Source organism: Brachypodium distachyon, chromosome 1 (genome assembly GCF_000005505.3).
Source record: "Brachypodium distachyon strain Bd21 chromosome 1, Brachypodium_distachyon_v3.0, whole genome shotgun sequence".
NCBI classification, from domain to species: domain Eukaryota; kingdom Viridiplantae; phylum Streptophyta; class Magnoliopsida; order Poales; family Poaceae; genus Brachypodium; species Brachypodium distachyon.
In genome coordinates, this window is record NC_016131.3 from 3,526,881 (window position 1) to 3,550,476 (window position 23,596).

The 23,596-nt window shown below is 46.5% G+C and overlaps 1 protein-coding gene across 1 annotated transcript; it reads right to left on the bottom strand.

The window, feature by feature from the left end:
* Window positions 1-17,125: 17,125 nt before the first annotated feature.
* Window positions 17,126-22,655, bottom strand: LOC100840655 (probable GTP-binding protein OBGC2). Its single transcript, XM_003557201.3, has 9 exons — window positions 21,955-22,655; window positions 21,734-21,825; window positions 20,358-20,441; window positions 19,708-19,785; window positions 19,269-19,469; window positions 19,058-19,165; window positions 18,392-18,466; window positions 17,998-18,182; window positions 17,126-17,694 (listed from the first exon to the last, which is right to left on the bottom strand). The coding sequence occupies exons 1-9, from the start codon at window positions 22,574-22,576 to the stop codon at window positions 17,610-17,612; spliced, it is 1,530 nt and encodes a 509-aa protein (XP_003557249.1). The 5' UTR covers window positions 22,577-22,655; the 3' UTR covers window positions 17,126-17,609.
* Window positions 22,656-23,596: the final 941 nt, after the last annotated feature.

Genomic DNA, 23,596 nt, shown 5'->3' on the forward strand with positions numbered 1-23,596 from the left:
AGAATTGCGTTATCACATTATGGGGGAGTAATATTCTTTGTGGATATTACAATCCTAGAGAATGTGAATATTTGAGGTTCTACCACATATTGTTGTATAGCACACGTTTTTTGGGTTCTCGGCCAATTTTTAGATACTGTGACCCCCGGATACACGGTTTCAGGAAGTTTCGGCCCGGATCAGAAAAATCACCGTTTCGGCCGTTTTCGTTGGCTACAACACACGTTTTTTGGGTTTCCGGCCGATTTTGAGATATTGTGACCCCGGGTAGACGGTTTCGGGCTGTTTTGGCCTGGGGCAGAAAAATCACCGTTTCAGCCGTTTTCGTGCGCTACAGCACACATTTTTTGGGTTCCCGGCCGATTTTTAGATACCGTGACCGCGGGTACACGGTTTCAGGCAATTTCGGTCCGGGTCAGAAAAATCACCGTTTTGTACCGTTTCGGCCGTTTTCATGGGCTATAGCCCACGTTTTTTGGGTTGCCGGACAATTTTGAGATACCGTGAACCCGGGTACACGGTTTCGGGCAGTTTCGGCCCAAAAATGTAGGCTCTAGCCGACGAAAACGGCCCAAACGGTCCAAAACGATGATTTTTCTAACCCGGGCGGAAACTGCCTGAAACCGTGTACCCGGGGGTCATGGTAACTCAAAATCGTCCGGGAACCCAAAAACGTGTGTTATAGCCCACGAAAACGGCCGGAACATCCCAAAGGGTGATTTTTCTGACCCGCGCCGAAACTGTCCGAAACCATCTACCCTGGGTCACGGTATCTCAAAATCGGCCGGGAACCCAAAAATGTAGGCTCTAGCCGACGAAAACGGCCCAAACGGTCCAAAACGATGATTTTTCTAACCCGGGCGGAAACTGCCTGAAACCGTGTACCCGGGGGTCACGGTAACTCAAAATCGTCCGGGAACCCAAAAACGTGGGTTATAGCCCACGAAAACGGCCAAAACGGTCCTAAACGGTGATTTTTCTCACCCGCGCCGAAACTGTCCGAAACCATCTACCCTGGGTCACGGTATCTCCAAATCGGCCGAGAACCCAGAAAAGTAGGCTATAGCCCAAGAAAACGGCCCAAACAGTCCAAAACGATGATTTTTCTAACCCGGACGGAAACTGCCTGCAACCGTGTACCCGGGGGTCACGGTAATTCAAAATCGTCCGGGAACCCAAAAACGTGGGTATAGCCCACGAAAACGGCCGGAACGGTCCCAAAGGGTGATTTTTTTGACCCGCGCCGAAACTGTCCGAAACCATCTACCCTGGGTCACGGTATCTCAAAATCGGCCGAGAACCCAAAAATGTAGGCTCTAGCCGACGAAAACGGCCCAAACGGTCCAAAACGATGATTTTTCTTACCCGGGCGGAAACTGCCTGAAACCGTGTACCCGGGGGTCACGGTAACTCAAAATCGTCCGGGAACCCAAAAAAACGTGGGCTATAGCCCACGAAAACGGCCGAAACGGTGATTTTTCTGACCCGGGCCGAAACTGCCGAAACCGTGTACCCGGGGTCACGGTACCTCAAAGTCGTCTGGGAAGCCAAAAAACGTGGGCTATAGCCCACGAAAACGGCCCAAACGGTCCAAAACGATGATTTTTCTAACCCGGGCAAAAACTGCCTGAAACCGTGTACCCGGGGGTCATGGTAACTCAAAATCGTCCGGGAACCCAAAAAGCGTGGGCTATAGCCCACGAAAACGGCCCAAACGAGGATTTTTCTAACCCGGGACGAAACTGCCTGAAATCGTGTACCCTGGGTCACGGTATCTGAAAATCGGCCACGAACCAAAAAAAGTGGGCTATATATAGCCCACGAAAACGGCCGAAACGGTTCAAAACGATGATTTTTCTCACCCGGGCCGAAACTACCTGAAACCATGTACCCGGGGTCATGGTATCTCAAAATTGCCCGAGAACCCAAAAAACGTGGGCTATAGCGCCCAAAACGGTGATTTACGGTGATTTTTTTGACCTGAGCCGAAACGACCCGAAACCGTCTATCCGGGGTTACGGTATCTCAAAATTGGCCGGGAACCCAAATAATGTGGGCTATAGCCCACGAAAACGGCCGAAACGGTCTAAAATGGTGATTTTTCTGACCCGCGCCGAAACTGTCCGAAACCATCTACCCTGGGTCACGGTATCTCAAAATCGGCCGGGAACCAAAAAAACGTGGGCTATTGCCCACGAAAACGGCGGAAGTGGTCCAAAACGGTGATTTTTCTGATCCGGGCCGAAACTGCCGGAAACCGTGCACCCGGGGTCACGGTATCTCAAAATCTCCCGGGAACCCAAAAAACGTGGGCTAGCCCACGAAAACGGCCGAACCGATCCAAAACGGTTGTTTTCTTGACCCGGGCCAAAACTGTCCGAATTCGTGTACTTGGGGTCACGCTATTTCAAAATCGGCTGGGAACCCAAAAAACGTGGGCTATATATATAGCTTACAAAACGGTGATTTACGGTGATTTTTCTGACCCAAGCCGAAACTGCCCGAAACCGTCTACCCGGGGTTACGGTATCTCAAAATCGGCAGGGAACGCAAAAAACGTGGGCTACTACCGAAACGGTCCAAAACGGTGATATTTCTGACCCGGGCCGAAACTGCCGAAATCGTGTACCCGTGGTCTCGGTATCTCAAAATCGGCCAGGAACCCAAAAATTGTGGGCCATTGCCCATGAAAATAGCCGAAACTGTCCAAAACGGTGATTTTCCTGTCCCGGGCCGAAACTGCCCGAAACCGTGTACCTGCGGTCACGGTATCTCAAAATCGTCTGGGAACCCAAAAAACGTGGGCTATAGCCCACGAAAACGGCCGAAACGGTCCGAAACGATGATTTTTCTGATCCGGGCCGAAACTGCCCGAAACCGTGTACCCGGGGTCACGGTATCTCAAAATCTCCCGGAAACCCAAAATGCGTGTGTTATTGCCACGATAACGGCCGAAAGGGTCCAAAACGGTGATTTTTCTTACCCGAGGGCACGGTATCTCAAAATCGGCTGGGAACCAAAAAAAAGTGGGCTATAGCCTACGAAACCGCCAAAACGGTCCAAATTGGTGATTTTTCTGACCCGCGCCGAAACTGTCCAAAACCATCTACTCTGGGTCACGGTATCTCAAAATCGGACGGGAACGAAAAAAAGTGGGCTATCTAGACCACGAAAACCGTCGAAACGGTGATTTTTCTGACCCGCGTCGAAACTACCCGAAACCGTCTACCCAGGGTCACCGTATTTCAAAATTGGGCGGGAACCCAAATAACGTGGGCTATAGCCCACGAAAACGGACAAAACGGTCCAAAATGGTGAGTTTTCTGACCCGCGCCGAAACTGCCCGAAACCATCTACCCTGGGTCACGGTATCTAAAAATCGGCCGGAAACCAAAAAAACGTGGGCTATCGCCCACGAAAACGGCGGAAGTGGTCCAAAACAGTGATTTTTCTGACCCGGGCCGAAACTGCCCGAAACCGTGCACCTGGGGTCACGGTATCTCAAAATCTTCTGAGAACCCAACAAACGTGGGCTAGCCCACGAAAACGGCCGAACCGATCCAAAACGGTTGTTTTACTGACTCGGGCCCAAACTGTCCGAATTCGTGTACTTAGGGTCACGCTATCTCAAAATCGGCAGGGAACCCAAAAAACGTGGGCTACTACCGAAACGGTCCAAAACGGTGATTTTTCTGACCCGGGCCAAAACTGCCGAAACCGTGTATCCGCGGTCTCGGTATCTCAAAATCGGCCAGGAACCCAAAAAAACGTGGGCTATATCCCACGAAAACGGCCGAAACTGTCCAAAACGGTGATTTTCCTGTCCCGGGCCGAAACTGCACGAAACCGTGTACCCGGGGTCACGGTATCTCAGAATCGTCTGGGAACCCAAAAAACGTGGGCTATAGCCCACGAAAACGGCCGAAACGGTGATTTTTCTGACCCGGGCCGAAACTGCCCGAAACCGTGTACCCGGGGTCTCGGTATCTCAAAATCTCCCGGGAACCCAAAATGCGTGTGTTATTGCCACGATAACGGCCGAAAGTGTCCAAAACGGTGATTTTTCATACCCGGGGCCACGGTATCTCAAAATCGGCCAGAAACCAAAAAAAAGTGGGCTATAGCCTCTGAAACCGCCGAAACGGTCCAAATTGGTGATTTTTCTGAACCGCGCCGAAACTGTCCGAAACCATCTACCCTGGGTCACGGTATCTCAAAATCGGACGAGAACCAAAAAAATGTGGGCTATTGCCCATGAAAACGGCCGAAATGGTCCAAAACGGTGATTTTTCTGACGCGGGCCGAAACTGCACGAAACCGTGTACCCGGGGTCATGATATCTCAAAATCGTCCGGGAATCAAAAAAACGTGGGCTATAGCCCACGAAAACGGCCGAAACGGTGATTTTTCTGACCCGGTCCGAAACTGCCGAAACCGTGTATCCGGGGTCACGGTACCTCAAAACGTCCGGGAACCTAAAAAACGTGGGCTGTAGCGCATGAAAACGGCCGAAACGGTCCAAAACAGTGATTTTTCTGACCCGGGCCGAAACTGCCCGAAACCGTTTACCCGGGGTCACGGTATCTCAAAATCAGCCGGGAACCCAAAAAAGTAGGCTATAGCCCAAAAAAACGGCCCAAACGGCCCATAACGATGATTTTTCTAACCCGGGCCAAAACTGCCTGAAAACGTGTACCCGGGGTCACAGTATCTCACAATCGTCCGGGAACCCAAAAAACGTGTGCTATAGCTCACGAAAACGTCCGAAACGGTGATTTTTCTAACCCGGGCCGAAACTGCCGAAACCGTGTACCCGGGGTCGCGGTATCTCAAAATCGTCCGGGAACCCAAAAAACGTGGGCTATAGCCCACGAAAACGGTCGAAACGGTCCCAAAGAGTGATTTTTCTGACCAGCGCCGAAACTGTCCAAAACCATCTACCCTGGGTCACGGTATCTCAAAATCGGCCGGGAACCCAAAAAAGTAGGCTATAGCCCACGAAAACGGTCCAAACGGTCCAAAACGATGATTTTTCTAACCCGGGCGGAAAATGCCTGAAACCATGTACCCGGGGGTCACGGTAACTCAAAGTCGTCCGGGAACCCAAAAAACGTGGGCTATTATTAGCCCACGAAAATGGCCGAAACGGTGATTTTTCTGACCCGGGCCGAAACTACCGAAACCGTGTACCCGGGGTCACGGTACCTCAAAGTCGTCTGGGAACCCAAAAAACGTGGGCTGTAGCCCACGAAAACGGCCGAAACGGTCCAAAACGGTGATTTTTCTGACCCGGGCCGAAACTGTCCGAAACCGTGTACCCAGGGTCACGGTATCTCAAAATCGGCCGGGAACCCAAAAAAGTAGGCTATAGCCCACGAAAACGGTCCAAACGGTCCAAAACAATGATTTTTCTAACTCCGGCGGAAAATGCCTGAAACCATGTACCCGGGGGTCACGGTAACTCAAAATCGTCCGGGAACCCAAAAAACGTGGGCTATTATTAGCCCACGAAAATGGCCGAAACGGTGATTTTTCTGACCCGGGCCGAAACTACCGAAACCGTGTACCCGGGGTCACGGTACCTCAAAGTCGTCGGGGAACCCAAAAAACGTGGGCTGTAGCCCACGAAAACGGCCGAAACAGTCCAAAACGGTGATTTTTCTGACCCGGGCCGAAACTGTCCGAAACCGTGTACCCAGGGTCACGGTATCTCAAAATAGGCCGGGAACCCAAAAAAGTAGGCTATAGCCCACGAAAACGGTCCAAACGGTCCAAAACGATGATTTTTCTAACTCAGGCGGAAAATGCCTGAAACCATGTACCCGGGGGTCACGGTAACTCAAAATCGTCCGGGAACCTAAAAAACGTGGGCTATTATTAGCCCACGAAAATGGCCGAAACGGTGATTTTTCTGACCCGGGCCGAAACTACCGAAACCGTGTACCCGGGGTTACGGTACCTCAAAGTCGTCTGGGAACCCAAAAAACGTGGGCTGTAGCCCACGAAAACGGCCGAAACGGTCCAAAACGGTGATTTTTCTGACCCGGGCCGAAACTGTCCGAAACCGTGTACCCAGGGTCACGGTATCTCAAAATCTGCTGGGAGACCAAAAAGCGTGTGTTATAGCCCACGATAACGGCCGAAAGGGTCCGAAACGGTGATTTTTCTGACCCGGGCCGAAACAGCCCCAAACCGTGTACCTAGGGTCACCGTATCTCAAAATCGTCCGGGAACCCAAAAATCGTGGGCTATATAGACCACGAGAACCGCCGGAACGGTGATTTTTCTGACCCGCGCCGAAACTGCCCGAAACCGTCTACCTGGGGTCACGGTATCTCAAAATCGTCCGGGAACCCAAAAAACGTGGGCTCTAGCCCACGAAAACGGCCGAAACGGTCCAAAACGCTGATTTTTCTGACCCGGGCCGAAATTGCCTGAAATCGTGTAACCGGGGTCACGGTATCTCCAAATCGTCCGGGAACCCAAAAAACGTGGGCTATTGTCCACGAAAACGGCTGAAACGGTCCAAAACGATGATTTTTCTGACCCGGGACGAAACTGCCTGAAACCGTGTACCCGGGGTCGCGGTATCTTAAAATCGTCCGGAAACCTAAAAAACGTGGGATCTTGCCCACGAAAACGGCCGAAACGGTCCAAAACGTTGATTTTTCTGACCCGGGCCGAAACTGCCCGAAACCATGTACCCGCGGTCCCGGTATCTTAAAATTGTCCGGGAACCCAAAAAAACGTGCGTTATAGCCCACGAAAACAGCCGAAACGGTGATTTTTCTGACCCGGGCCGAAACCGCCGAAACTGTGTACCCGGGGTGACGGTACCTCAAAATCATCCGGGAACCCAAAAAACATGGGCTATTGTAACATCCCAATTTTCAAAACTCTTCATATGCATTGCATATCCTAAGCATCATGTCACCTTTGCATTTGATCACTTTCAAAACTATAAAATTTGCCCAGAAAACTCTTTTGCCAAGATGCCTATATTTGATTTTCGGTTTTGATCTTTCTTTTGAGTATTTGCATTTTAACCCATGAGGGTATTGTTATAAAAGGGATTTATTGCCTATATAGAACTATCCCATAAGTTGGCTTTTGAAACTATTTTGAAAAATAATTTTTTTTCATAGCCCAAGGGCCCTAAAAGCCATTTTATAGGAAAATGTATTTTTAAATATTTTATTTTGAGGAAATTCTTCTTCCAAAAGTTAGATCATATGAAAATATGATTTTACAAATTTTGTTGCATTTTATTTGGAGTGATTTGGAGCTTCGAATCAATTTTGAGTTCAAAAACAGAAAATACATAAAAAAAAAGGAAAAATCGGAGAAAACCGGTCAAACCAGACCGAACCGCCCGAACCGGCCCAGCCGAACCGCCCGGTTCCTCTCACTGACCGGTGGGACCCGCGCGTCATCTTCTTCCTCAACTGTCTCCCGAGAAACCCGGCCACGCCCAGTCCGAGTCGCCCACGCTTCCATCCCGATTTCTCCGCGCACGAGCCTCCAAATGCGAAACCCCGCGCGTCATATCGAAGCCCCCGAACTCCTCTACCACTTCCCCCAAACCCCACGTCCAATTTCACATCGGTTAGGATTTAATTTCTCGCCGAAGTTCTTCACGGACGTCGCCGTTCTTCGCGTTTCACTGCCGTTCCGGTGAGGTTCTCCCCGTGCCGACCCATTTCCTTCCTCCTCTCTCTAGCGCGAACGCCGTGACGCGATCAGCTTCGTGTTTGGGCGCCGCCGGTCGCCGCGCCGCCGTCTTCCCCAACGTCGGCGGCCGCCCGCCGCCCGCGCTCCGCCCACCCGCGCGCGGCCCGCGCCCGTGCGCCGCCGCCCGCCGCCGCCCGAAACCCTAGCCCCGGGCCAATCAGTGTCTGCCACGTGGCGAGCCTTTTTATTTTATTTTATTTTTTATTTTCGGCCCAAATAATATTGCACTTTTACAGAAAAGCCCTACAACTTCAAAGCATCATATCTTTCAAACCGTTTGTCCAAAAATTGTGATCCGCACCTTTCTGAAATCTTCACAACTTGTAGAATATTTTGGCACTGTCTAATTTCAGTTTTGAACAATTTAGTCAGAAGCAATTTACAGAATTGTTGAATATGGTTTAAATTTCAAATGAATTGTTTCAAAATGGTTTGGAGCAGGATATCTTGCTGTAAAAAAATTTAAACTTGTTCTCTGTCCATTAGGACCAGAAGAGAAATTACTTTGTGAATAATAATGTCATACAAGTTTAAATCTTGTCCTATGTTGCAAAACCACACAATCTTTTAATTTAAACGCTATCCTTGTTTTCATGCATATTAATTACCTCTTTGTTAATGTGTAAGTTGCCCAAACCTTTTGAAAAACTTTTCAAAACAGAAACAAAACTTGTTACATTAAAAGTAACCAAGTGTGCATGTTTCTTTTATTTTTAGATTGTGTGGAGTGTATTCCTTGTTGTTGCGAAGAGTGCGAGAACTATCACAACCTTGGACAAGGCAAGTTCACTTTGATCATATCCCATTATTATTGTTGTTTTAAAATACTTATGCATTAGTGTTGTTGGTAGAGATGCATTGATAGGACTATTACTCGTACCTCTATGCTAGCTATATATCCCAGGTAGTATAGTTTACCCTCGCCATTACCTTGCCATCAAATTGCCATTGATTGTAGTTGAATGCTAGGCTATGGTAGTATCGTGGGGGAAATAACTACATTATGATATTGTTATGCCTTTGGCTATATGAAATGTTTTTGTTAGATGTAAGGCAAAACAACTAATTCAATGAACCATCCTAGGTGGGCTACTTTGAGAATTTTGAGGATTAGCGGCGTCAGGTCCATTTCTATGGGTCCCTCTGAGTCGAGTTCCTGTGGATTCAGGAATGAATCGTCCATGGACGTCTCTCCCGTGGATTCGGGGAGCGCCTACGTTGCAAATGTGGAATGCCACCTGGGTAACAGAGACTGGACTAGTTTCCTATTTAGTAGCTTCCAGTACAACCACATGGTAATATGGGCTCTGCCAGGATGGATGTAAGACATATGATTCTGGATCCGAGGTAATGTGCAGATGTAGCCGTGTAGGTGGGAACGTAGGTCCCTCAGGTGGTCTGGGTGATTATGGTCTGAAAATTTCTGTAATCGATGCCGTTGCTACTCTACCCAGAGGACAGCAAGGGATTAACACGTCGATTTTGAAACTGCCGAAACCGTGTACCCGCGGTCTCGGTATCTCAAAATCGGCCGGGAACCCATAAAACGTGGGCTATTGCCCACGAAAACGGCCGAAACGGTCCAAAACGGTGGTTTTCCTGAACCGGGCCGAAACTACCAGAAACCGTGTACCCGGGGTCACGGTATCACAAAATCGTCCGGGAACCCAAAAAACGTGGGCTATAGCCCACGAAAACGGCCGAAACGGTCCGACACGGTGATTTTTCTGACCCGGGCCGTAACTGCCTGAAATCGTGTACCTGCGGTCACGGTATATCAAAATCGGCCGGGAACCCAAAAAAAGTGGGCCATAGACGACGAAAACGGCCGAAACGGTCCAAAGCGGTGATTTTTCTGACACGCGCCGAAACTGCCTGAAACCGTCTATCCGGGGGCACGGTATCTCAAAATCGGCCGTGAACCTAAAAAAACGTGTGCTGCAGCCCACGAAAACGGCCGAAACGGTGATTTTTCTGACCCGGGCCGAAACTACCCGAAACCGTGTACCCAGGGTCACGGTATCTCAAAATTGTCCGGAACCCAAAAAACGTGGGCTATAGCCCACGAAAACGGCCGAAACGGTGATTTTTCTGACCCGGGCCGAAACTCCCTGAAACCGTGTACCCAGGGTCACGGTATCTCAAAATGGGCCGAGAAACCAAAAAACGTGTGCTAGCCCACTAAAACGGCCTAAACGGTCCAAATCGGTGATTTTTCTAACCCGGGCCGAAACTGCCTGAAACCGTGTATCCGGGTTCACGGTATCTCAAAATCGCCCGGGAACCCACAAAATGTGGGCTAGACCACGAAAACGGCCGAAACGGTCCAAAACGGTGGTTTTCCTGACCCGGGCCAAAACTGTCCGAAACCGTCTACCTGGGGTCACGGTATCTAAAAATCGGCAGGGAACCCAAAAAACGTGGGCTGCCCCCAAAACGGTGATTTACAGTGATTTTTCTGACCCGAGCCGAAACTACCCGAAACCGTCTACCCGGGGTCACGGTATCTCAAAATGGGCCGGGAACCCAAAAAACGTGTGTGCTAGCCCATGAAAACGGCCGAAACGGTCCAAAACGGTGATTTTTCTGACCCGGGCAGAAACTGCCCGAAACCGTGTACCCGGGGTCACGGTATCTCAAAATCTGCTGGGAACCCAAAAAGCGTGTGTTATTGCCACGATAACGGCCGAAAGGGTCCAAAACGGTGATTTTTTCAGACCCGGGCCGAAACAGTGATTTTTCTGACCCGCGTCGAAACTACACGAAACCGTCTACCCGAGGTCACCGTATCTCAAAATCGTCCGGGAACCCAAATAACATGGGCTATTGCCCACGAAAACAGCCGAAACGGTCCAAAACAGTGTATTTTCAGACCCGGGCCGAAACTGCCCGAAACCGTGTACCTAAGGTCACGGTATCTCAAAATCGGTCGGGAACCCAAAAAAGTGGGCTCTAGCCCACGAAAAGGCCCAAACTGTTCAAAACGATGATTTTTCTCACCTGGGCCGAAACTGCCTGAAACCGTGTACCCGGGGTCACCATATCTCAAAATCGTCCGTGAACCCAAAAAAGTGGGCTATAGCCCACGAAAACGGCCCAAACGATGATTTTCCTAACCCGGGCCGAAACTGTCCGAAACCGTGTACTCGCGGTCACGGTATCTCAAAATCGGCCGGGAATCAAAAAAACTGGGCTATAGCCCACGAAAATGGCCGAAACGGTCCAAAACGATGATTTTTCTCACCCGGGCCGAAACTGCCTGAAACCGTGTACCCGGGGTCACGGTATCTCAAAATCGCCCGAGAACCCACAAAATGTGGGCTAGACCACGAAAACGGCCGAAACGGTCAAAACGGTGGTTTTTCCTGACCCGGGCCAAAACTGTCCGAAACCGTCTAACTGGGGTCACGGTATCTCAAAATCGGCAGGGAACCCAAAAAACGTGGGCTATAGCCCCCAAAACGGTGAATTACGGTGATCTACCCGAAAACGTCTACCCGGGGTCACGATATCTCAAAATCGGCCGGGAACCCAAATAACGTGGGCTATAGCCCACGAAAACGGCAGAAACGGTCCAAAATGGTGATTTTTCTGACCCGCGCCGAAACTGTCCGAAACCATCTACCCTGGGTCACGGTATCTCAAAATCGGCCAGGAACCAAAAAAAAGTGGGCTATTGCCCACGAAAAGGGCCGAAGTGGTCGAAAACAGTGATTTTTCTGACCCGGGCCGAAACTGCCCAAAACCATGCACCCGGGGTCACGGTATCTCAAAATCTTCCGGGAACCCAAAAAACGTGGGCTATATAGACCACGAAAACCGTCGGAACGGTGATTTTTCTGACCTGCATCGAAACTGCCCAAAACTGTCTACCCGGGCTCACGGTATCTCAAAATCGTCCGGGAACCCAAAAAACGTGGGTTATAGCCCACGAAACCGCCGAATCGGTCCAAATTGGTGATTTTTCTGACCCGTGCCAAAACTGTCCGAAACCATCTACCCTAGGTCACGGTATCTCAAAATCGGCTGGAAACCAAAAAAACGTGGGCTATTGCCCACGAAAACGGCCGAAACGGTCCAAAACGGTGATTTTTCTGACCCGGGCCGAAACTGCCGAAACCGTGTACCCGCGGTCTCGGTATCTCAAAATCGGCCGGGAACCCAAAAAACGTGAACTTGCCCACGAAAACGGCCGAAACAGTCCAAAACAGTGATTTTCCTGTCCCGGGCCGAAACTGCCCGAAACCGTGTACCCGGGGTCACGGTATCTCAAAATCGTCTGGGAAACCAAAAAAACGTGGGCTATAGCCCACGAAATCGGCCGAAACGGTCCGAAACAGTCCAAAATGGCTGAATCTCAACTTCATCAAGTGAAATTGTATCCCTGAGTGGCGTATCGGCCATTTCTGGGTGGCACTTCTTTAACTGTGACACATGGAATACGTCGTGGACACTTGTCAACACTTCCGGTAATTCCAACCTGTAAGATACCTCTCCTTTGCGTGGTAAAACCTTGTAGGGTTCAATAAAGCGTGGCGCTAATTTTCCTTTAATCCCAAATGTCTTAACTCCGCGTATCGGGGAAACTCTGAGATACTACCTTGGTCAACCGATCAACTACCACCCATATTGAATCATATCCCGATCTTGTCCTTGGTAAGCCGGTGATGAAGTCCATGCCCACCTTATCCCATTTCCAGTCTGGCACTGGCAATGATCATAGTAATCCAGCTGGTTTCTGATGTTCAGCCTTGACTCTGCTACATACATCACACAGAGCGAGATATCGAGCGATATACTCAGCGATATCTCGCTTCAATCCTGTCCACCAAAACTTTTCTTTCAAATCCATGTACATCTTTGTATTACCGGGGTGGATTGAGTACGGTGAATCATGAGCTTCTTGTAGTATTAGCTTTCTGATCTCAAAGAATACGCTTTTCAAACCATACGGTACCTTGATCGTCCTCAACGAATCCTTTTGTCTTTTCAATAGCTATATCATCCTTTATCGTCCTAATTTCTAAGTCTTCTTTATGGGCTTCTCTAATTCTGTCCAGCAAAGTGGGTTGTACTTCCATGTTGGCTAAGTAACCTTCCAGAACTATCTCTAATATGAGATCCTTGAATTGTTCACACAATTCAACAGGTAACTCTCTAGCTGTAAGTCCATTAACATAGCCCTTGCGGCTCAAAGCGTCGGCCACTACATTAGCCTTGCCTACACGATATTGAAGATTCAGATTATAATCCTTGATTAACTCTAACCATCTTCTTTGTCTCAAGTTCAATTCCTTCTGCGTGAATATATACTTCAAGCTCTTGTGATCGGTGAATAACTCACATTGCTTTCCCATGAGATAGTGCCTCCAATTCTTAAGTGCGTGCACTACAGCTGCTAGTTCCAAATCATGAGTGGGGTAATTTCTCTCATGATTCTTAAGTTGTCTCGAGGCGTATGCCACAACTCTTCCTCCTTGCATCAAAACACATCCCAATCCTAAACGCGAAGCGTCACAGTACACTTGGAAATCTTCCAGTAAGTCGAGCAAAACAAGGATGGGTGCTGATACTAGCCTCTTCTTCAAATTTTGAAAACTTTCTTCACACTTTTCAGTCCATTCAAACTTCTTTTCTTTTTTTTAAAGCTCAGTCATAGGTTCGGCTATCTTGGAGAAATTCTCAATGAACCTCTTGTAATATCCGGCAAGTCCTAGGAAGCTGCGAACATCTCCGACGTCCTTAGGGACTTCCCATTCAGTCACCGCCACTACTTTAGCGGGGTCGACGGCAATTCCATTTCCTAACACAATGTGTCCCAAGAAACCAACTTCGGACAGCCAAAATTCACACTTGCTGAATTTTGCATAAAGCTTGTGCTCTCGGTCCGGTGGCATGCCTGGTAATTCTTCTGGAAACACATCCGGATATTCTTTCACTATCGGTACATCCTCTAGGCTAACCCCCTTAAGAGAATTTACCTTGGGTAACTCAAGCTCATAGGTTGACTTGAAGCGGATTCTCTTCTTCTCTGGAGTTATGAGTGTAATAGTCCTCTTGACACAATCTATAAGTCCTTCATACTTAGCTAGCCATTCCATTCCTAGGATCACATGCAAGCCTTTTAATCCTAACACTATCTGGTCTGTGGGGAAATTGTGCTTTCCAATTTCTAGTGTCAACATTCGGCATTCATGAGCCGTTATAATCTCTTCCCCAGGTGACTTCACCTTCATAGGGTTCGCTAAGGTACTAGTGGTTAATCCATTCTCATGCACAAAACTCCTTGAGATGAAAGAATGCGATGCACCGGTATCAAACAGTACGAGTGCTTCAAAAGAATTTAGACGGAAGGTGCCGATTATGATATCTTGCTCCTCCGTGATTTCCTCCACGTTGACGTGGTTCACATTGCCCTTCTAGAATGGGTTGGGTTTTGCTCCCACCTCATTAAACTTCTCGGGACAATCATTGCAGTAGTGTCCCATCTTGTGACACTTAAAGCATTGCACTTGGCTCAGATCCCTGCCAGTGGTGCGGTTCTGCCCTGGGTTGCCTCCATTGTTCTGGCCACTGCCCTTGTTGTTGTTGATCCTTTGACGCTGGTGCTGATGCTAGTACTGATTATTCTGATTGATGTTCTGGTTGTAGGTTATCTGCCAGGTTACCATTTGGAAAAAATTGAGTCTGAGTTGCCAACAGAGTCTGCATGGTCACTGCATTGTCGTTCTCTCCCTCAGGTTGTCACTGTTGTTGGTGATATGGCTATTGTTGTTGGGGACACGTCTTGGAGGCATCTTTTTAGTATAGTATAGATGAGAAATATATAGACAGGGTCTAAGGGAAAACTAAGCCCCACAACACAGGCAAAACAACAGTTCAAACACAATTTAACACAAGCTTGACAATTCAATCATGAACAAGTCAACTATAAAGCAAGCAAAAACATTCACTAGGATTTTAACATCCAAAACAAACAGTTCACAAGGCATAACAACCTAAGACACAAGTAAAGAGTTGCAAGTAAACACACGAATCTACATTGCCATACCACAACGACGGTATGGTCAATGACTAACACGATAACGATATAATAAGATAAATAGTCTGGCGGGCTCTAAGCTGAAACTAAGGAAGTGAAAGGAAGTTGGCATTCCCAGAGTTCCTCGCCTTGGAACGGGTGCGGGTGGCAGGTGTGTCCATCTCGTGGACCTCCTGGGGCTCCTCCTCCTCAGTTGGCACTCCCTCCTGAGGTTCCACCTCCTGATCCTGCGGTGGAGGTGGGGTCTGAACAGGTGCCGGTGCGGCAGCTGGTGCGGCTGCGGCTGAGGCGGCTTCGATGAAAGCCTTAAACTGCTCGCAGTAGTAACGGGCTTGGTCCCTCTCATACATCAGCTGCTCTATGGCTCCTCCCATGTTGAGGACAGCGTTCTCCAACACGGTCTTGTCCTCCTGTAGCTGGGCATTCTCCCCCAGTAGATTACCGGCCTGCTCCTCGGCTAGGTCGGCCCTGGTCATTTTTTCTCCGATGCAGGTCTCCAGATTCTCGGTGTTCTTCTCCATGCTCTCAAACTGGGCGGCCACCTCAGACACCTCCTGGTCGTCGGCTGCTGCCACGGCCTGGCACGTGTGGTTCCGCCTTCCAAAGAGACGGAAGGGGGAGTCCTCGGGAAACTCATGCCGATAGTCCTAGCACACCTGCGCGAAGGCGCACTGCATGGCGAACTGAAGGCCCTGCTCGAAGGTGGGGTAGCGGGCGATGAAGGTGATATCCGGAGTCGCTGACGCGATCTCACGCCCACGGATCTTCGCCTCAATCTCCCACCGTGGCTGCCATCCTTCTGGCACGGCGGGCTCGACTCGGCCTCTGAACCTGGGAGGTGGCAGGTCGAGGAACGCACACAGTGTCGCCAAAGGGGCACTGAACAACTGCTCGTCGTCGGTGGAGGGGTAGTAGACGCGGGTAAACGGCGGTACGTTGCCAAAGGGTGGTGGTGGGCTTTCCATCTAAAGAAAACACAAAAGGAAAGGTAGGGAAGTATTAGCGACATGATCAAAAGGTCGGGTGTAAATAGAATAAAAGATAAAGGTAGAAGGCTGGATAAAATGACAAGAATTATAATTAAAGGTGGAATTGCAAAGACAAAATTGGATGCATGATGATATCTGTATAACATGACAACATGATTATAGTGGTAGTTGGTATAATAAAATAAATATGCATCTGTAGTATAATAAAATAAACATGCATATGTGGTATAAGGCATAGTATTTGGTGTATATGTAAAATAAATCAACAAACATGTCATGCATATGTAAGATATAAATGCAATGATTTAGAAGAATAGTGATAAGGAGTAAAATATTTATAAATATCAGATAGGGATAAGAATTTATCCTAAGGTTTGGTCTCATGGTTTAGTCTTATCCTACTCCAAGCTAGGGTCACGTTGAGAGAACTAAATGGAGTTGAAGAGTGAATTATAGCAAGGTACACATTTCAGGACAGATGTGACAAAAAAATACAACTCTACAAAATTTCAACACATAACTCATATAGTCGTACACCAAGACTAATGAATAAAAAAACCACTCTAACTCTGGCATGCCCACATGTCATTGTCACAACCTACATGCCTTTTTTTTTGCCGAGCCAAGTAAATCCCCTTTTTCATGCAAACTCAATCTCCACCGGGACTAATTGAGAGTGCTACCTTTACAATTTTTTAGGACCGTTTTAATTTTCAATTCAAATATAGCCAAATCTTCTATTTTAAATAGTTCCAATCTAACTGCTGGGAAAATGACTTGAAATTTTAAAGCAACAGAGAAAGTTTGATTTTCTAGAAAAAGTTAATTTATACTTTTCCGCGGACACTCATTTGCATCTCCTCCGACTCCGAGTGACCAGGGAGCTCACCGGTGACGCCGCGTTAGGTTTAGCTAGGTTAAGGTATGATGAAATGTATGAACTCGTATTCTGAATGTTCTTTTGTTGGTGATGATGAACTCGTTATGACAATGATTAATGTGTGTTCAAATTGCAGCACGAACTTGTTTTAAAAAAATAAATTAAGACACGTGTTTTAGATATCTGTTTTGCACTTTTGCCCGAAGAAAATCGAATCTGTAAAACCATTTTTAGGTAAACCGTATAAACGTTTTAAGGACGTGCGATATAAAGGATCTAGCAGTCTACTACGAACTTCTACGCTGCCGCAACCTGCAACCATCGCCAACACCGCTGGTCGCTAATGTCGTCTCTACGTAGGGATACCCTGTAGGGGTGCCATTGGAAGGGATGGCTGGACACGTGGGGAGGGCCGTCCAGATCTGACGGACATTGTCAGTTGGCAGTTTTTTGTGTGTGAGAAACATTTTGGCAAGCATTGTCTTGGGGAAAATGGATTTTTGTGCAAATGGTCGCATGGGGCAAAGCCGGTCTGTAGTCACTGGTGCCAAACGACGCCAATAACTTTCTGCTAATCTTCCTTACAATAGACAAAAGTCTATACTCTTAAAAATATGCAAAGACACCGGTCCCGCTAGAAGAGTGACGCCAACGGCGTTATTTCCTGGCTTCGTCCCTCATCACCCAGGTTTGATCTTAGATGCACATAGAAAACACACCGTACTGCACGTAGGAATTTGGATATAACAGAGCTTTTCTTTGCTGCTTCAAGGAATTGGGATAGAGGAATTTCTGTTGCGCGAACCAAGGAGAGCCTTGTTGCCAGCTGCTGTTGTTCAAGACCGTGTGGCGTGTGCCAAGGAGCCTTGCTTTGTTGAAGAACCAACCGACCCATCTTGATCCTTCCCTGGTGTTGGATTATGTCACTATGGTGTACGTTAAGGGCTCCAGCGTGCTCGATTCTGGTTCATGGTTCTTGTAAATTGCGATCAGAGCATTTCCCCAGGGCCGTCCTTATCTCCTTTAGCATCTCGTCGATCCCAATGTGCCTTCTACAAAAATAGGCAGAAAGATGGAAATGAAGTCTGACAGATCAAGCTAAAGAGTTTCTTGGTTCACCGAGTAAATGGAAGGAAAAGTATTTCAATTTGTACAACTGGAAGACATTCAAAACCCATGGTATGAAAATCAATGCATGCACTATGTTATTCTCGTATCAGGAAATGATCAAAGAGATGAAGTGGTAAAAGCAAGACCTCAGTTTTGTATTGATCGACAAAACAGATTTCATGAACTGTTTAAATGAAGAAAAAAAGGAAAAACATGTGTTTAGTTGGTCAGTTGAGGAGACTTACAGCACACTTGCACCAATTACAGCTTGAGGTCTTGGATAGTCCCCAAGTTCCTTATCATCATCTTCTGAGACACGATTTTCTATTAAGTTCTCATTTATTTTATCATTGCTGGCGTGTTTGTCATGGACTTCTTCACAGCCTACTGAAGATATTTCAAATGCTAATGAAGATGACCTATCTTGGGCCTAGAAGGAGAAAAACAGACACAAATAGTAAGATTTTTTTTTTGTAAAAAAATAGTTAGCTCTTTTCATAATGAAAGAGTTAGAACTCCAACCATGCCATGAAAGGCCAACTTATCAGGACAATAGTTGAAACAGAAAACAAAAGGCTGAATATTAGGAATGGCATGGTTTAATTCAGGTTAGGAAAAAATTATGGTATGAAATTGCACCTTAGGAAGATCAATCTTGTTCAGGACAACAACATAAGGTCGCTCCAGGTATTTGGGGTTATACATCCGTAATTCCTGCAAAAAGATGCTTGTCGGATCATCATTCAACACGGCATGTTAACTTGAGAATCAAAACATAGACATATGATTCAATTTTTCAAAAGCCTTATATTTTCAACTGAATTTTACAATCCCTTAAGAAAGCAAACTATTACTCTACAGATCCTATATTTCTGCCAACTGTCTAGATGCTGTCATACTGATACTTTAGCCTTAACTGGACCTTTCTTTCTTTGCTTAACAGATAACAGAATTGCCAGGTGCATGTTTCCCTAGTGACACAGATGCTGATACTTTAGCCTTAACTGGACCTCTCTTTCTTTGCTAAACAGGTATCAGAATTGCCAGGTGCAAGTTTCCCGCATGACACTTTGATCCCGTTAGGCCCTACTAGTTGATTGATTACACTTCCTATATTAAAAATAGGAGCTAAGATTATGTCCCAACCTACATAGAAAAAACATACCAAACTGACCCTCCGCTGATGCTAACGTATCAACTTCAAGTTTCAGGCTATAACTGTGGGCGTGTTATATACTCAGTAAATATGTTGGTTTGCTCAAAACAAAGTAGGAACTTGGAATGGTGAAAGCAATCAGGAAATACCTCTCTGACAATCTTATAATCATTCACAGGGTCATCAGCGGCAGCATCAACAACATGAACAATTACTCTAGTTCTCCTCAAATGTCTCAAAAAATTCCGACCAAGACCCTACAGTGTAACACAACCGCATAATGACTGGAAGCAACAACAGGACACATGCAAACAAATATCATGCAGGAAGCAAGCAAATATCATAGAAGTAAAACAATACCTTGCCCAGATGAGCACCCTCAATTAGACCTGGCAAATCTGCCAATGTTGCTCCAGACGAAAACTGCAACGCCCCTAAAGTGGGATCTCCACCAAGCCGGCCAAGATTTGGCATTAATGTAGTGAATGGATAATCAGCGATGTCTGGGCGTGCAAGTGTTATAGCTGATAGAAGTGTTGATTTTCCCGCATTTGGAAGACCCTGAAAATTTAGATGAATACAATTAGAGCAACATGGCAATGTGCCAAACAAATACATCTGAAGCAAGACACGAAACTAGATAATCAAACATCTGAACCCTTAAAGAAAGCATGAGGACTATTTGCAATTGAAATCCTTCTAAACCGAACTCATCAGATAGCTTGACACTTTCCCCATCTGAAAACCAAAAATAAGAGCAAGCCCATAAGAGATGTATGTAATAATGAAACACTCTTACCACAAGACCAACATCTGCAACCACTCTCAAGATTAACTCCAAGTTTATTTCCTCGCCAGGCTGGCCATGAGTTAATGCCTATAGGAAAAGGAGACTAGACAAAATCACAAAAAAAGGTGGACATTGATAATATTAGCCAAACAAATGGATGTGGTTACTTGAAATCTTTGGATCATCCTAATTGACCATACTGACACAATCACACAAAAATGAATACCAGCGGTTCAGTATACAGTATTGTTTAAGAGTTTGTAGGCATTCGCTCACTTGCATTAGTGGCTGAGCCTCCGCAATGTTTGTTCCCTTTAGCACTCATTAACCAGTAAACTACATGTTTTGGAAGTCACGGCCAACTTGCATACAGGCCTAACATGAATTTGAGATATGCAAGCAGCTGGAGATTTGTTTGACGTGCTAGGACCTTGAGTGCAGGGCTGCAGGCATACAATGATATTGCACTATTCTCTAATGGACAAACTGTGCAATGGTTATTATCATGTCGAATTCAGTGCATTAGTAGAAACACAGATCATTTTTTTTCTGGTCAATCCTTCCCCAACTTAAAGACCCTACTAAGACAACCTATTGGTAAAAACAGCATCAAATCTACATCAAATCCAAGATTACAATATCCATAGGTGACAACTTACCTTGTCAGTAACATCACGCATGACATTAGGTGATAAAGCCATGGCTTTCCCTCTTCTGTACTCAGGCGCATCTATCAAGCTGATCTGTGGAAATAAAGCAAACCTGTAAGATCATAGCAATATCATCATCCAGCATATGTATCATATCGAATGAATGATATCATAAAATAATGGGAAAAGGCCCATTAGACTGTTTTAAGTAAGAAAATTACATAGTTTTTATCGATTACACTCAACTCTGCAGTCAAAGAAATATGCATGGTTAACATCTCAATTAGCCGCACTAATAAAAAATTGCGGTTGTCTCCAAACCCATGGTCATTTACAACTATGCTACCCATTTGCAACACAGACTATGCAATATGATTTGATACAGCCCTCAGAATGCACTTTGGCTATAATACTGCATACAAGTTTTCAGGGGTAGGATAATTCACCTTAAATGAGTTTAATTGAAATTTCTACTCCCTCCGTTCCTAAATATATAAGATGTTCTAGCTATGTCCTAAGTTGAAATTTCTAAAGTTTGACCAAGTTTATAGAAAAATCTATCAACATCTAAAACTTCAAAGGCGAAGTATCCGGTCAAAACCAGCTCTACGGTGCAAACTGTGAAAACTCCATCGAAAAAAGTTCAAAAAATTCTCAAAAAAATCACATATGTTAGAAAAGTGATGTTTTATATATGTGTAAAATTTCAAGTCCAAACTCAATTTCGTTTGGTAGCAGCGAAAAAGACAAATTCTGCATGAATAGTGGTTTTTCAGTGTTTGACAGTATTTATTGTAAATTTCTCTTTTTAATTTCTCCCAAATGCTTTTGATTTTGAACTTGAAATTTTGCAGGTTTGTAGAACATCACGGTCCCAACATATGGTATTTTTTAGAATTTTTTTGAAACTTCTAAACGTGGTTTTTATGAAGTTTGCACGATTTGCACTGAATGAGGGTTTTCACCGGATACTTCGCCAACTTCAAATTAGTTTTAAATCCGTCATGATATACTTATTTGATATTTTAGATATTCGTACATTGTTCTATAAGCTTGGTCAAACATTAAGAAGTTTGACTTAGGACAATCTAGAACATCTTATATTTAGGAACAGAGGTAGTAATAACTATTATTCTTCTCACATGGTTTACATAATTTTCCTGAAAGCAACATAAACAAGAGGATTGTCGTGAAATGGTTACTAATCTCCATATAATTTGGCTGTCCAAAATGAATAATTCTACTCTGCTATAGCTAAGTAAACCCAGGGCTTTTAACATAATGGTCGAACTGGTTGCTAAGCGCTGTAAGCATTGCAGGTAGAAATTCACACTCCTGTTTTTAACATTCTAACACAACAATGCAGCTTATATATAGCAACTCACCCCACCCTGTCCACCCCTAGCAACGAGTACTTCATCCCCGGGACGAGCCAAATCAGCAAGAACAGGACCTTTCTTTCGTCTCACAACGGTACCTGCGTTTTGATCCACAGACAGACATCAGAAACCTATCCACGGAGCAAAATTGACCCAGTATTAACAACCCCAAGTCAACCCCAACCCCAAATGTACCATTCAAAAAAACAAAAAACAAGTCTACAAACCTACAGGCACGGGTACCCTGAGCGTCTCCCCCGCGAAGCCATTGTGCATCCGCGAGCTCAAAGTGCCAGTGGCCCCGACGTTCCCCCCCCTCTTGGCGCAGTACCGGGTTTTCCTGTGGAACCCCAGCAGCGTCTCCTCCGCCTCGTCGGCGTACAGCACCACGTCGCCTCCGTGCCCACCCACGGGGAGCGACACCGACCCGTCGTAGTTCCTCTTGTACGCTACCTTCTTCCCGCCGCCGCTACCCCTCTTGCTCTTGCTCTTGTCGACCCTACCGCCGCCGCCGCGGGATTTGGGCGCGTCCGTGGAGGGGCCCAGCGGCATGTTGAGGACGGCACCGTGGCCGCCGTCGCCCGCGCGCACGCTGACGACGGCGTGGTCGAAGTACTTGTGCGCCTCCTTGGCCAGCGCCTGCGGGGCGGCGGCGCCCGCGCTCGTGGCCGCGGGCTCCTTGGCTCTGGTCGTTGCCCGGCACTCGACCGCGATCGGCCTGTGGCGCTGCCTCCTGCTCTCTGCGCGCAGGGTGCTCCCGAGAAGGTCCGGAGGGGGCTGATTCAGGCCGCCGGAGAAGATGACGCGGCGGTGGCTGGCCGCGTGGGAGGGGAGGAGAAGCGTCGCCATGGTGTGTCAGTGGCGCGCCGCGTGCGGCAGCTGCTGTTGGAGATAAGCCGCGGTGTTGTTTGGGTCGCGGGGTTTTGCCAGGGTGATGTGTGGGCAGCGGACTCGGCCCGTTATGATGATGGACGCGGACTGGGCCAAGTGTTATTTTTTTTTGTTTTTTGAGAGGGGGCCCATGTATGATTTCTTTTGTTTTTTCCTTGAATGTTCTTACTCGAAAGAGGACAACCATCGGATAAGCCTCCTAATTTTCTCTTCGAAACTCTTACGGATGATGTAACTGTGTATGAAAATGAATAAAATCTGCCATGATGGCTTTGCCCCCAAAAAAAGGACAACCATCGGGTGGTAGGACAAAAATCCGACATAAAAATCAACAAAACATGTCAACATGGCAGCAGTCTTGGTCTTGATGTCTCATCACGAGCCGCGAGAAAGCTATTGGCGCTCAAGTCATTGCATTTTGAAAAACCAAAAAAAAAACCCGAGGGATTGAGTTGATATCCAGTTTTTACTCAGAAAAAGTTGATACCCTGCTATGCACACTGTTCTGCAGCTCAACCAAAGAAAATGGGCAGAAAAAAACTCAGTCTACAAGTCCACGTAGATATGCAACCAATAGAAGATTCAAGATATGTAAACCGTGTTGTGAATGAAAATGAGAATGAATATCTGTGTTTTCCATTGATTGATGATGATATTCATACAGAGTGAAGAGGCACCAATACATACATTGGTGTCCCAAACTTTTGCCTTCGCGTCCCAAATTTTCCAAAATTTGGGACACGAACAGTTACATAACCAACTGCTTAATTATTCATTAACTAACTAATAATTAATCTAATTAATCAATTTGCTTCGTTGATTTGTATATTCTCGAATTATCATGGAATCTTGTAATCTTGTAATTTCCTCCAAAAACCCTGTGAGAAAAATATTGAGAAAATAATAATAATATTGATATGTTATGAAAACTCCCTTTAAAAACCCAATGGGAAAATTAAGGAGGAAATGGTATAACAT

Excerpts from the sequence above, each read along its gene's own strand:
- LOC100840655 (XM_003557201.3), bottom strand. The coding sequence starts at position 22,576 with ATGGCGACGCTTCTCCTCCCCTCCCACGCGGCCAGCCACCGCCGCGTC. Across the intron at positions 21,826-21,954 it reads CAGGGTACCCGTGCCTGTAG|GTACCGTTGTGAGACGAAAG; the intron begins GTTTGTAGACTT and ends ATCAAAACGCAG. Across the intron at positions 19,470-19,707 it reads TTGCAGATGTTGGTCTTGTG|GGTCTTCCAAATGCGGGAAA; the intron begins GTAAGAGTGTTT and ends CTAAATTTTCAG.